The sequence below is a fragment of the Rhagoletis zephyria genome, unplaced genomic scaffold (assembly GCF_001687245.7).
Source record: "Rhagoletis zephyria isolate East Lansing unplaced genomic scaffold, Rhagoletis_zephyria_1.1 Rzeph_scaffold_00617, whole genome shotgun sequence".
NCBI classification, from domain to species: domain Eukaryota; kingdom Metazoa; phylum Arthropoda; class Insecta; order Diptera; family Tephritidae; genus Rhagoletis; species Rhagoletis zephyria.
The window spans coordinates 19306-31739 of NW_016157701.1; the positions used below are offsets into that span (position 1 = coordinate 19306).

The 12434-nt window shown below is 35.4% G+C and overlaps 2 protein-coding genes across 2 annotated transcripts in view; both read right to left on the reverse strand.

The window, feature by feature from the left end:
* Positions 1–6721: 6721 nt before the first annotated feature.
* On the reverse strand, positions 6722–7666 carry LOC108360727 (uncharacterized). The gene has a single exon (XM_017613146.1). The coding sequence runs from the start codon at positions 7645–7647 to the stop codon at positions 7468–7470; it is 180 nt and encodes a 59-aa protein (XP_017468635.1). The 5' UTR covers positions 7648–7666; the 3' UTR covers positions 6722–7467.
* A 16-nt stretch (positions 7667–7682) lies between these two features.
* The window catches only part of Cph (BCL11 transcription factor chronophage), a 99528-nt gene continuing 94776 nt past the window's right edge, over positions 7683–12434 (reverse strand). Inside the window, exon 5 of the mRNA XM_017613145.1 lies at positions 7683–10409. Within this exon, the coding sequence (XP_017468634.1) occupies positions 7696–10409 (2714 nt within the window). The 3' untranslated portion in view covers positions 7683–7695. The remainder of the gene's footprint in view (positions 10410–12434) is intronic.

Here is a 12434-nt window from a genome sequence, read left to right on the forward strand (position 1 = left end):
CCCATTAACAATTCACAATAGAGCAGTTTTTTCACTTACCAGCACTACCCTTCAGGTCGCGTATTTTTTAACCGACCTGGCTGAGCTCTGATAAATAGCCGAGTTTGTGTTGTTGCTTTGCGTGTATTTCGTCATTTAAGCGAGTGTTATTTTATAGCTCGGTTGCAAAAGAATGCACCTTATATCTGGCGGCTACTTTCCCCAGTCTACTTTAGCGAACCTACTGAATCTCAGTACAAGCACATTGCTAAGGATTTTTTGATAAATGGAACATTCCAAACTGTGTTGGTGCAATAGATGGCAAACATGTTGCAATCAAGTGTCCAGCGAATTCAAGTTCGATGTTTTACAACTACAAAAAATTCTTTAGCATCGTCCTGATGACCGTTTGTGATGCCAAATATACCTTCACTGCAGTAAGCGTCGGAAGTTATANCGATGTTTTACAACTACAAAAAATTCTTTAGCATCGTCCTGATGACCGTTAGTGATGCCAAATATACCTTCACTGCAGTAAGCGTCGGAAGTTATGGTAGTCAAAGTGACGGAGATATTCAAATATATATATTTAATATAAGATATTCCACCTAATACATATGTATGCATGTGTATTTTACAGGAATTTTTCAACTTTCACCATTTGGACAGAACTTGATGCAAAATACTCTGTCATTACAGCCCCCGCGCCTTTATCTACAGAATGACCAGAACCATTACCACATTATTTCGTTGGCGATGCTTACGGTTGCCAGACGTACTGATTTTATCAGTACAGTACTGATTTTTCAACTATTGTACTGATTTTATTCATTTATTCAATCAATACGCTAATGTCCTGATGTTTCCAAATGTGTACTGATTTGTACTGAATTTTCAATTCAAACAATATACTTTAGGATTTTCTTAAGGTTTTTAACGTTGGAACTTCCTTAAATTGTACTGTAAGTAAGAAGAAAATAATTTAATTATAGTTGGCATGTTTCAGATAACGTCTGATATGCCCAGGAAATTAAAACAACAAAAGGATCAATCGTTTTATGGGCATATCGCCGGGTCGTTACGTACCAGTTGCGATATAATGATGGAGGTTAAATTATTAAAAAGAGGGCTGACGTTTTTTTTTTGTCGAGTGTTGCTAGGTATATCGAAAAAGGAACAGTGCAGCGCCTTCGTCTTGGTCTGCAGGAGATACACCCGCTAAATTTAAACGTAGAATACGTGGTATGGTTAAGACCATATCCAAGTCAAAAACGAAAGCACAAACTAAGAAAAAAATATCGATAACAAAAGCGATAATAAAATCGATAACAAAATCGATAAAAATATCGATAACAAAATCGTTAACTAAATCGATTACAAAATCGATAAAAAATCGATTACAAAATCTATCGAAAAATCGATTACAAAATCGATAACAAAATCGATTCCAAAGTCAATAACAAAATTGATAACAAAATCTATCAAAAAATCCATTACAAAATCGGTAATAAATTCGATAAAAAAATCGATAAAACTATCGATAACAAAAGCGATGGCAATATCGATAGCAAAATCGGTAAAAAAACCGATAAAAATACCGACAACAAAAGCGATAACAATATCTATAGAAAAATCGATAAAAATATTGATGACAAAAGCGACAAAAATATCGATAACAAAAGCGATAACAATATCGATAGCAAAATTGTTAAAACAATCAAGAAAAATATCGATAACAAAACCGATAAATAATCAATAATAAAATCAATAACAGAATCGATTACAAAATCGATAACAAAATCGATAAAAATATCGATCATTATATCGATAAGTTCCGAAAATATCGATAGCAAAATCAATAACAACATCGATACAAATTTCGATAACAAAATCGGTGAAAATATCGGTAACAAAACCGATAAAAATATCGATGGCAAAATCGATTAAAATATCGGCAACAAAATCTATAAAAATATCGATAACAAAATCGATAGCAAAATCGATAACAAAATCGATAAAAATATCGATAACAAAACCAAACAGATCCACATTAACTGAAACTTTCATATGTACGTATATATGCATTTACATATGTACATACACTGCGATCAAAAGCCGCATTACATACGCATACATACTTTTTGTCTCCTTCCCACACTTCCAACATATGCACGTGTTTGCAAAATGATGACGAGGTGATTTTGTATGGAAAATCATTTATGCCCATATATTTGAATAAAATAAACATATATAGAAGATATCAACCAATACTTCCCATATACCAAACGAAAGGAAAACTCTTGAATTTTTGATTAAAGAAAACAAAAACAAAATCATTCGAGCGGTTTTCGAGCATTTTGGTAATGAAAAAAATTTGCAAATTTTTTCAACAATTTTTTGCCTTAAAATGCTCAATATTTGTTAAATTTATATAAAATTTGTACCCGATAATATTTCTACTGCTCCAAAGAACCTATATCCCGAAAATGAAAGTTATATATGCCAACAATAAGTTGCTAGAGCACTTTAAAGGCTCAAAATTGACCCCAAAATAAGGCAATGTTTACCGTTGTTTTTACGACAGAAACCGAATTGGTTATTTACAAAAATGAATCTGTCGACAGGTTTGGAATTTTATCTTTGAAACGCCACACTTTTCTTTGAAATCGCTTTATTAGTTCTCGTGCAATAAGCGTTTTTGTGAAGCTCTAAAAATTACAACTACAACATTTGAACATAGCCCCCATACCTTAAGGTAAGACGTATTCTACGTCAAAAAGTTTCAGTTTAATAACAACAAAGTTGAATATTCGAATGGCTTTTGCTATAATTTACAATTCTTTTTTTACAATTTATTGACATTATGGTTAGATACTCTTTTTAGCGAGTTCTTAGTCCTTCAAAGTTTTTGCGTAGTTGAAAAAATTAATTTAAGCCATGAGGAATTATAGATGAAGTCTTTAAATAGTGGTACTTTTCCACAGTTTGAAAAATATGTAATTTTGTTTTTTTTTTTTAATACCACACTCAAACGAAGCAACTGAGAGGATCTTATGTATAAAGTTTGCTTCGCAAAGAGAGAAACCGGCTTCTAATTAAAAACTCATATTAAAAATAATTTTAAAATTAATGTATCGAATTCTTTGCCTATTTAAAGACCGAAGATGGAAATGATCTCATTATTGCTATTCATGTGTCATAAATATAAAATAATTTAGTGTTTTCTGTGTACAGTGATGTGTACACCCATGTTAAAATGAATAACACTCTTTATATTTTATGAACTATATTTCATTTATGTATCAAAATATTGTTAAAAACAAGTACTCTGACGTTTTAAATTATTATCGGATACTTTTGATAATTTTGCTTTGAATAAAAATGTACTGAAAAGTACTGATTTTTTAGCATGAAAAAGTTTAACGTACTGATTTTGCGCTTACAAAATCTGGCAACCCTAAGTGTATACATCACTTTCCGATAGGACTTATAGTTTCTGACAAATTAAATAATCAATTATTTCTTTATGAAAAAATAAAAAAAATCAAACTTGAACAGAAGAAAAATTAAAAAATAACGGGTTCTGTGCCAAATTTTTGCATTTGTGCTAAAGCCTGCTATATAACAAAACAAAAAAAATCAAATTACTAATGAAGAAAATCTATGAATAAATAAGAAATAATGAGTGGTCAAAAGAATATACGCAATTTTTTGTATGAAAAATGAGCAGGAAAGAATCTTTGCGCGATTTCATTTGACCACTCATTATTTCTTAATTATCNGGTCAAAAGAAAATACGCAATTTTTTGTATGAAAAATGAGCAGGAAAGAAAGTTACTCATACACCACGTACACCTGAGTAACACGTTTTTCTGCTCATATTTCATACAAAAAATCTTTGCGCGATTTCATTTGACCACTCATTATTTCTTAATTATACATCGATTTTCTTCAGTAGCAACTTGATTTTTGATTGAAACAGAACAGGCTTTAGCACAGATGCAAAAATTTGGCACAGAACGTGTTGTTTTTTAAATTTTTCTTCTGTTAAAGTTTGATTTTTCTCATTTTTTCATTAAAAAATAATAAAACTGGAATGATTAATTAATTTGTCAGAAACTATCAGTCCTATCGGAAAGTGATGTATATATGGTTTATGGAGAATTTCATTAGCTTTGATTTGACGTATCTTCTTTGTTAAATTGGTTCGAAAGATATACGTGATTAAGTGGAACCACCTTTTGTTTTGAGCTGAATAACGGCAAATTGAAAATATCTCGAAAACGTATCCATAGAACAAAATTAACTCGATTTTCGGAATCACCGTGCAATTCTACATAGAAATTGGATAGTAGCGTCTGGAGAACAAAAACCAAACTAAAATTTGTGGTCCAGTGTTACTTTTCGGCAAGAATGATAGAATACAAGATTACGCACATCAGAGAGGATTTTTGAGAATAACTTTTGTGTGACGTCACACTGGTGCAATTGCGAGAGAGAAATGCCAAAACGTGAGCAAGAATGGAAGAAGAAAAAATGTTGCAAGGAAAACGTAAACAAGTTGCACAAGTGTGACGTCATACAAAGAACGATTCTGTCAAATTCACTGAGAGAGGAATAGCGGTACCGTGATGGACGCAACCTCTATTTCTCTCAATCGTGACTTTTCGGTTTTTGTCTTTTTTTTAGTGCCTTCTTTTGCCTATTTCGCTATTTTATTTTGCCGTTTCTAGCCTACTTCGCTATTTTATATTGCCTTTTTTAGAGGTTTTTAGGTCCTAAAAATCCGTTCCCTGACTATTACATTGCAAAGTCAGAATTAAGATCAGTGATGACAGGTACGTTCCAGATGGGTTCTCACATCAGAAAGTAGTTTCTGTGAAAGTTGCAGATAGAGGGTATTGAATATAAATAAGCCCTCGATATGTAGATTTGACTATAGCGCCAAAAGTTTTTATTTTTGCTTTGCACTGTGTACATTTAAACAAGTTTAAAAGGGGGTTGGAGCCCGAAAACCCTTCCCTTTGGTGCGCTATATATATGTTCATAACCCAAATAAAATCCGGTTTTTAATTATCTTACCAATTTTAGTTTTATTTTCACTTACTTATTTCATATATGGGTGTACAATGTATGTAGCTACATAATTCTACAACTATGTTTGCACACATTTATAAAATATTGGAAATATTATATGTACATATTATTTGTATATATGTATGTATAAACGTACATCTGTATACAATTATTTGTTGTAGTTCAACTTGTTTGCTAATATTCATTTTTAGAGTAGAACTCTGCCTGAAAAGCTTGTGTGGAGTTCTACTCTTAGTCGTTATTATGTGCATATGTATTCGTAAATATGTACATATGTATGTATGTATGTATGTACTGAACTAGTTGCATTGTTTACTTCAAAATAAGGATAACGAAACCAACTCATTATTCAGTTAAGTAAAAATCGTACTCAGTTAAAACTGCCGCGCATACATACATATGTACATACATATTTACATACGCATAAGTACTTTTTGCGCATACATTTCATTAATCATTTTACATACTTACATATAAGCACTCACACTTGCATTCATTCATAGGATACATTTTATACTAAATACACGAAGAATTTCTAATACAATATGCGTACTCCTTCTTTTGTGTATTCTTTGTATCTTGTGTAATTGGACGAACGAGTGATTGTTGTTGCAAGTGTACTTATTGTACTACTAGAAACAACAAATCACACGCTTATTAAGTTACATTTACATAAGAAACAACGAATATACAAAATAGCGAATTGCCATAATATTTATATGTATGTATGTGAGAATGCATGCTTACTTTTGGAGCAAGTTCGATTTATTATCGACAAACCTCCGTATAGGCAAAATAATAATTTAGTTTTATTGGACTCAATTCAATATCATTTTCATAAACAAGGCAATGTGTGAAATTATAAAGCAAGAAACCAGTTTTGTATTAAAGAAATCAGTTTTAAAATTGAGTGCCTCTAGCTGATTACTTACATACACGTACAATCAAAAATAAAAGTGATTACTTTAAGACACTTTCACAAAGTGATAACTATTCTTTTAAAATACTCGGATGCATTTAGAACAGTGATGGGCAACGTGGGCTCATTGGTAATTGAGCTGGTTGACTATCACTGATTTAAATTCATCTCCTTACATATTCAAAACTTTTTTAAAGCCGTAAACAAAGTTTTCTCAAGATTTAGTCCTTTAGTCCGCAAGGTTTGGCTTGATTTTTTTTTTATCTAAACGAAGTTTTCATTGTAATACTAACTAAATAGTTGTAAAAACAAAATTCTCTTCAAGAAATATTTAAAAAGTAAAATTTTTCTGAGTTACAACGGGCTTGAGTAGAAATACAAATAACAACTAATGCATACTTCACATATAACCAGTTCTAAAATCTTAAGAGTTTTTAAACAATGATATTCACGCAATTATTTCAGTCTTGAATATACTTAAAGATCCTTGTCTTTTAATTGCGTTGTATTATGGATGATTACCCAAAACCCAAAGTCGAACATATTGTTGTGTTTAGTGCTAACATTTTTTTATTCATATACAAATATTTTCTAATAATTCACAATAAAATATTAACAAGTACATATTTGTGTAAACCTATGCAACTTCAATGAGTTACATGAATATTATCGAACGGGCAGATTGTTCTAAAAACCAATTCAAAAGAAATGTCATCGTTTTATTACTAATACTTTCTTTGCTTTAATTACAATTATGTACATACATAAGAATCGTGTACATACAACAATCACTGGGCATGAAAATAAATATACACTGGGGAAAACGAAAGTGCAAAGATTTCAGAGGAGTTCACACATTAATTAAATTATATTTATTTATGTATGTAAGTATGTAAGTCAGATAAGGCAAGTAAGGCCTCAAATTAAAATAAAATACTAAAATACTAAGTATAATTTTCATGCATACATATTTACATACATATGTACATTCGCAATTTTCATATGAATATATGTGTGTATGCAGATTTGAATACATGTGAGAGACTTAGTGTATACTTAATTTATATTTTTAGATTATTGCTTTGGTATCGAATGCCTCTGGTTGTATCTCTGTATAAAAAACTATGTGGTGGTCAGAAAAGAAAAACTCTATTGAAGATAATTAAAGGTACCTTCGACAGCACGCAAGGATTTCTAGTTGAAAACCCTTTTTTGGGTTCGAAAACAGATGGGGCGAAATTTAGAGCGTAGTAGAGCAATACATATTCACCATGGTATGTACATATGTATGCGCATACATATGTATATACAAATATACATGCATGTATGTGTGTGTGTGTATACATCGGGTCGGGCCTTTATTCACAAAAACTTCATAATAATTTCTGGTTCATTATTTTGAGTACTATGTACTACATATCCATGCCTTTGTGGGTGCGTGTGTATGTGCTGATAACAGTGGTTAAATCATATTAAAAAATGCGGGACATTATACGATTTGCTGTCGATAATTGATGGGGCTGAGAGCTTTGAGGCAGGGGATGCGAGCTGTGGTTCTGATGGTGAAGGCGGGGATCGAATGGAAGATGCTGATGCTGCGGTGGCAACAATCGCGCCGTTTGTAAATGCTGATGATGTGGACTGTAGCTCATGCCGCTATCCGTGCCACTGCTGGCGCTACCAATCCAATGGGGAAAAAGTCATGCCTCCTCCTTCAACGAGATGGGGTGAGATGGCAAGCTTGTGGGTAGACTGCTTTCGTTATCTCCGCCTATGCTGCCGGGCAGTGAGATATTGTTGCCAGTGTTGCTGCCGGCCATGCCAACAAATTGAGGTGGGAACGATGAGATCGAGCTAGCAGGTGATAATTGCGTGGGTAGCTGTGATTGCAGGTGTTGGGCTGCAGCTGCAGCTTGTGCGGCTGCAACAGCGTTGGCTGCATTTGCAGCTGCTGCCGCTGCCTTGCCCTGATTGACGACACACTTGCGCATGTGCTTTTCCAAAGTCGACGGTACACTGAAGGGCATATCACAGAAGCGGCACCGATAGACGTCTTTGCCAGTGCGTCCGTGGGTTTTCATGTGGCGAGTCAGTTTGGAGCTTTGCGCACAGGCATAGGAACACAATTCGCACTTGTATGGTTTTTCGCCGGTATGGCTGCGGCGGTGCACGGTCAGGTTAGAGCAGTTTTTAAATACTTTTCCGCAGAACTCGCACGTGTCATTGCGTTGGCGATTATCCTTTTTCAGCATTGGGTTGTGCAGCATGGAGTTGGCAGAGCCCAGTCCCAAAGGCTTCATTTTAAGATTTTCGAAAATCGAGTCATTCCGATGCAATGCCGACATATTCCACCAGTCGCTGTTGTCCATCTTTACACGTTTGGACAATTCGAAAGGATTTTGAAACGGATTAAAGAGCGGCACTTGACTTGGTGCATCAGGTTGGGATGACTGCTGAAACATGTTCTTCGAAAGCTCGTCCCTCAGGCGTAATGCTGCTGGGAAACCATTCAATTTATCTGACATCTGCGATATTCCCGAATTGCTGGTGTTATTATTGTCTCGATCCTTATTTGCTAAGTATTTGAATTTTCCAGATTCTTGTAATGCTTGTTTGTAAGCTTCAGAGTATTGAGCTATGTTCGATAGACCGAACTTATCCATCAGTTCACCTACCAACGATGTAGGGCCGGTACTTGTGGTCTTAGGGCTTTCGCTTTTTCCATCTATTCGATTGCTGACACTTAGATCTTCGGCTTCATAATCGATGTCTTCCCCGTCTTCACCTTCATCTTCCTCATCTTCTTCCATACCGTCTTCGTCCAAGTTATCCTCCTCTCCATCGACCTCCGCCTCACCCTCTGCTTCTGCGTCAGCATCGGCATCAGCTTCAGAGTCTTCAGCATCGTTGGAATCCACAGAGCCTGCATTACTTGCGACATCTTCCGGACTGCGATGAACCCTCATGTGCTTCATCAGTTTATTGATATGCGAGCATTCGAATTCACAAGCTGTGCATTTGTACGGCTTTTCTCCGGTATGTGTTCTTTGATGAATAATCAAATTATTTTCAAATCGGAATTTCTTCTCGCAATAAGCGCAGGCGAATACCGCAGAATTATCTTGAATCGGCTTCGAGGGCGGTGTGGATGCTGACCGTGGCGTTGAGTTGATATTTTCGTTCTCTTGATTCGAAGAGTCGCCCTTATGTGGTGGAGTTAATGAATGTGGCCGTGTATTATTTGTTACTGGAGTAGGAGGTAGCTGGGATGGTGATGGACTCGCGAAGTGTGGCGATTGCTTTTGTCGTGGACTCGGCGAGCTCGAGTTAACAATATTTCCAGCCCCAGGACTTGTTGTTCCGGCAAGCTGACGCAATCGCTGCGAGTAAAAATCCATCTGTGGTTCAAGATTCATACCTGCTTGAGGCCCACCTTGATTCGGGTTATTTTGTTGTGGGATGATTATTGGTTGCGGTGGCAGAGGTGTGGCTGGCGCGGAGCCCCGGTGGCTGTTATTGTTCGAGGGTGGTCTGGGCTCCATCGAGTTGCTGGAAGGAGCGCCATTCCCTTGACTGAATTGTGAAGGACCGGAGTGCGGCGAGGTAAGGGAGTTGGCGGCTGCAACTGCTGCTGCCGCTAAGTTAAGGCCATGATGCCGAAATTGCTCCGTTACCAGTTGGTCCATTCTATAGTGATCGGGATGGGGCCGTGAAAACAGGGGTGTGACCGTAGGAACTACAGGATTTTGTGCCAGTGACGGTGGTAGGGGCATTCTCAGCAGATTGAACGGATTCGCGTGCATGTCTGGAGGAGGCAATAGACTATGATGGCGCATTCCCGCTGCTGCAGCCACCGCTAGGTTCTGTGCATTCTGCATTGCTGTTGTTAGATTGCTTTGTTGTTGTTGCTTATGCTGCTCAACTGCCGCTGCAGCAGCAACAGCTACTCGATGTTGTTGAAGTTGTTGTTGGATTTGTTGTTGCTGTTGTTGGACAGCATTTGAGTGACCACTACAAGTTGGTGCCGGTAGGCTGGTGGAGGCGTTGCCGCTTCCGCTACTCTTGCTACTAATGCTGCAGTTTGTACTCGAGTTATCAGATTTTTGTGATTGATGATTGATGGGCGGATAAAGATATGATGTGGAAGCTGAAGACGGCAAAGACTGTGTCGTTGATACCGCTGAGGTTATTGTCGGTGCTGATACAACCACAGGCATTGATGCCGAGTGTGGATGCATTATTAGCGGTGAAGTAGATGACGTAGGATCCGAAACCGAACTGGTGGAATGTGGGGATGAAGACGTGGGGAATTCCACATATATTTTAACGCCATGTGAATGCTGCACATGTTGAATTAAACGCCAAGCAGAGGTGTAACGAGTCTTGCACGTACAGCATGTGTAATAACTGGGCTCTGAAAAGAGAAGGGCAAACAATTCATTTATTAAACGAGAGCTCACTACCATTTACAGATAGAGTTGGAGAATATTCAATTCAAGTGCGAGAGTTTGAGTTTCCTCTTTGGTTTATATTAAAAATATCAATAATTTGATTTATTAGTAGTCACTAGAGACGCGCGGGATAACGGTACCCATGCACTAATTTAAAAATAGTTAGGATGGGCGGTATTGCGAAGGTCTTTAAAAATTTGCGGGTTGAACGGGAACAAAACATTTTCTCGCCACTTCCAAAAAAAAAAGTCTTCAAAAACGTTATCCGAAGTTAGATCTGCAGATGACAGAAGATTATTCGACAAAAAATTATATACATACATAATATGTAACCATGGTGAAATAAATATAAGGTGATGTCACTTACATAACCTCACTTTTTCTGCATGCCAATTGCGGCCATGCATTTTGGGGTAGTAGAAAAAGGGGAAAATATTAGGATTATTTTTACTACTTTTTGGGTACTATTTCCAATACATACATATATCAGTGGGACCCAACACCAGTTAAATGAAGCTTGCATCAATAAAATATTTTTTCTGTAAACCAGTGTAATTACAGTTTCATTTTTTCGCTCAAAAGAAATTATTATTACTTAGTTTTTATTTTTTCGATCAAATATATTGATTTTAATAATTATTATTCAGTTTAATTTTTCTACCTTAAAATTATTATTTGTAAAACTTAAAAGGCCGCACGGTCGTACCACACACATATGATGACGGTTAAAACTTAAAAAATAAGGACTATTTTCCGTCTTTCATTTATTCATATTAAAACAAATTAAATTATACCGTTCTCTTTATTTAATTATTCTTAAATTCTAATAAAAATTATATATTAGTNCAGTTTAATTTTTCTACCTTAAAATTATTATTTGTAAAACTTAAAAGGCCGCACGGTCGTACCACACACATATGATGACGGTTAAAACTTAAAAAATAAGGACTATTTTCCGTCTTTCATTTATTCATATTAAAACAAATTAAATTATACCGTTCTCTTTATTTAATTATTCTTAAATTCTAATAAAAATTATATATTAGTCCGTATGGAATTTTATTTGTATTTTTTCCTTAAATTCTGAAGTACATGTATATGCGTACTTAGTTTTTAAATATCTTAACTTTAAAGGGAATTTTTTTACGACCTTTATTTTTGTTAACATTTTAAAATTACTATTCTGAATTCTATCAGTTATATTATAAAATAACTAGCTTTTACCCGCGGGTTTCACCCCACGCCAGAAGGAATTAAAGGGGTCATGTGACTTGTGGTTCCGAAGTTACGGCTGATAAAAAATTCCAAGCCTATGTTAAGTGATACGCCCCTAAACAAACTCATTTATATATACCTTACTATAAGCACCTACCATAGATATGTTTGCATACCAAATTTCAAGTTCATGTGACTTGCGGTTCCGATGTAAGAGCTGATTAAATAATTCACGGCTATGGGAGGTGCCACGCCCCCTTTTCCAATACCGCCCATTTTTCGCATGAATATGGAATTAATTTTATTTATCTCGACAGCAAGTTCCAATGCTCTACCACAAATATTTCAAGAGATATACAACATGAAAATTTTAGTTAGTATAGGAGGTGCCACGCCCTCTTTTCCAGTTTCTCTATGTCTATAACCTTCCCGGGGTAAAAGCAAATAAGTGTGCAAAGTATCGTGCGATTCCGTGCCGCGGTTCAGAAGTTATAAGGTAATAAACAAACAGACATTCACATTTATATATATAGATAGATAGATTATAGTATAGTATATATTTTACGAAAAATTTACTTACAAAATCACAATTATTGGAAATAATCGCTCAAATTTTCCAATGAATTTGAAACGAAAGGTCAAAGCAAAAGCGAAACAAAGAAAAAGTCTTTTTTCACAAAATTGTCTGCTCCATTATTTGTTCCATTTTGCCCAGAAATGAAATTGGAATAAATAGAGTAGGCATTACTGTAACGCTGATATGCCGAAATTGC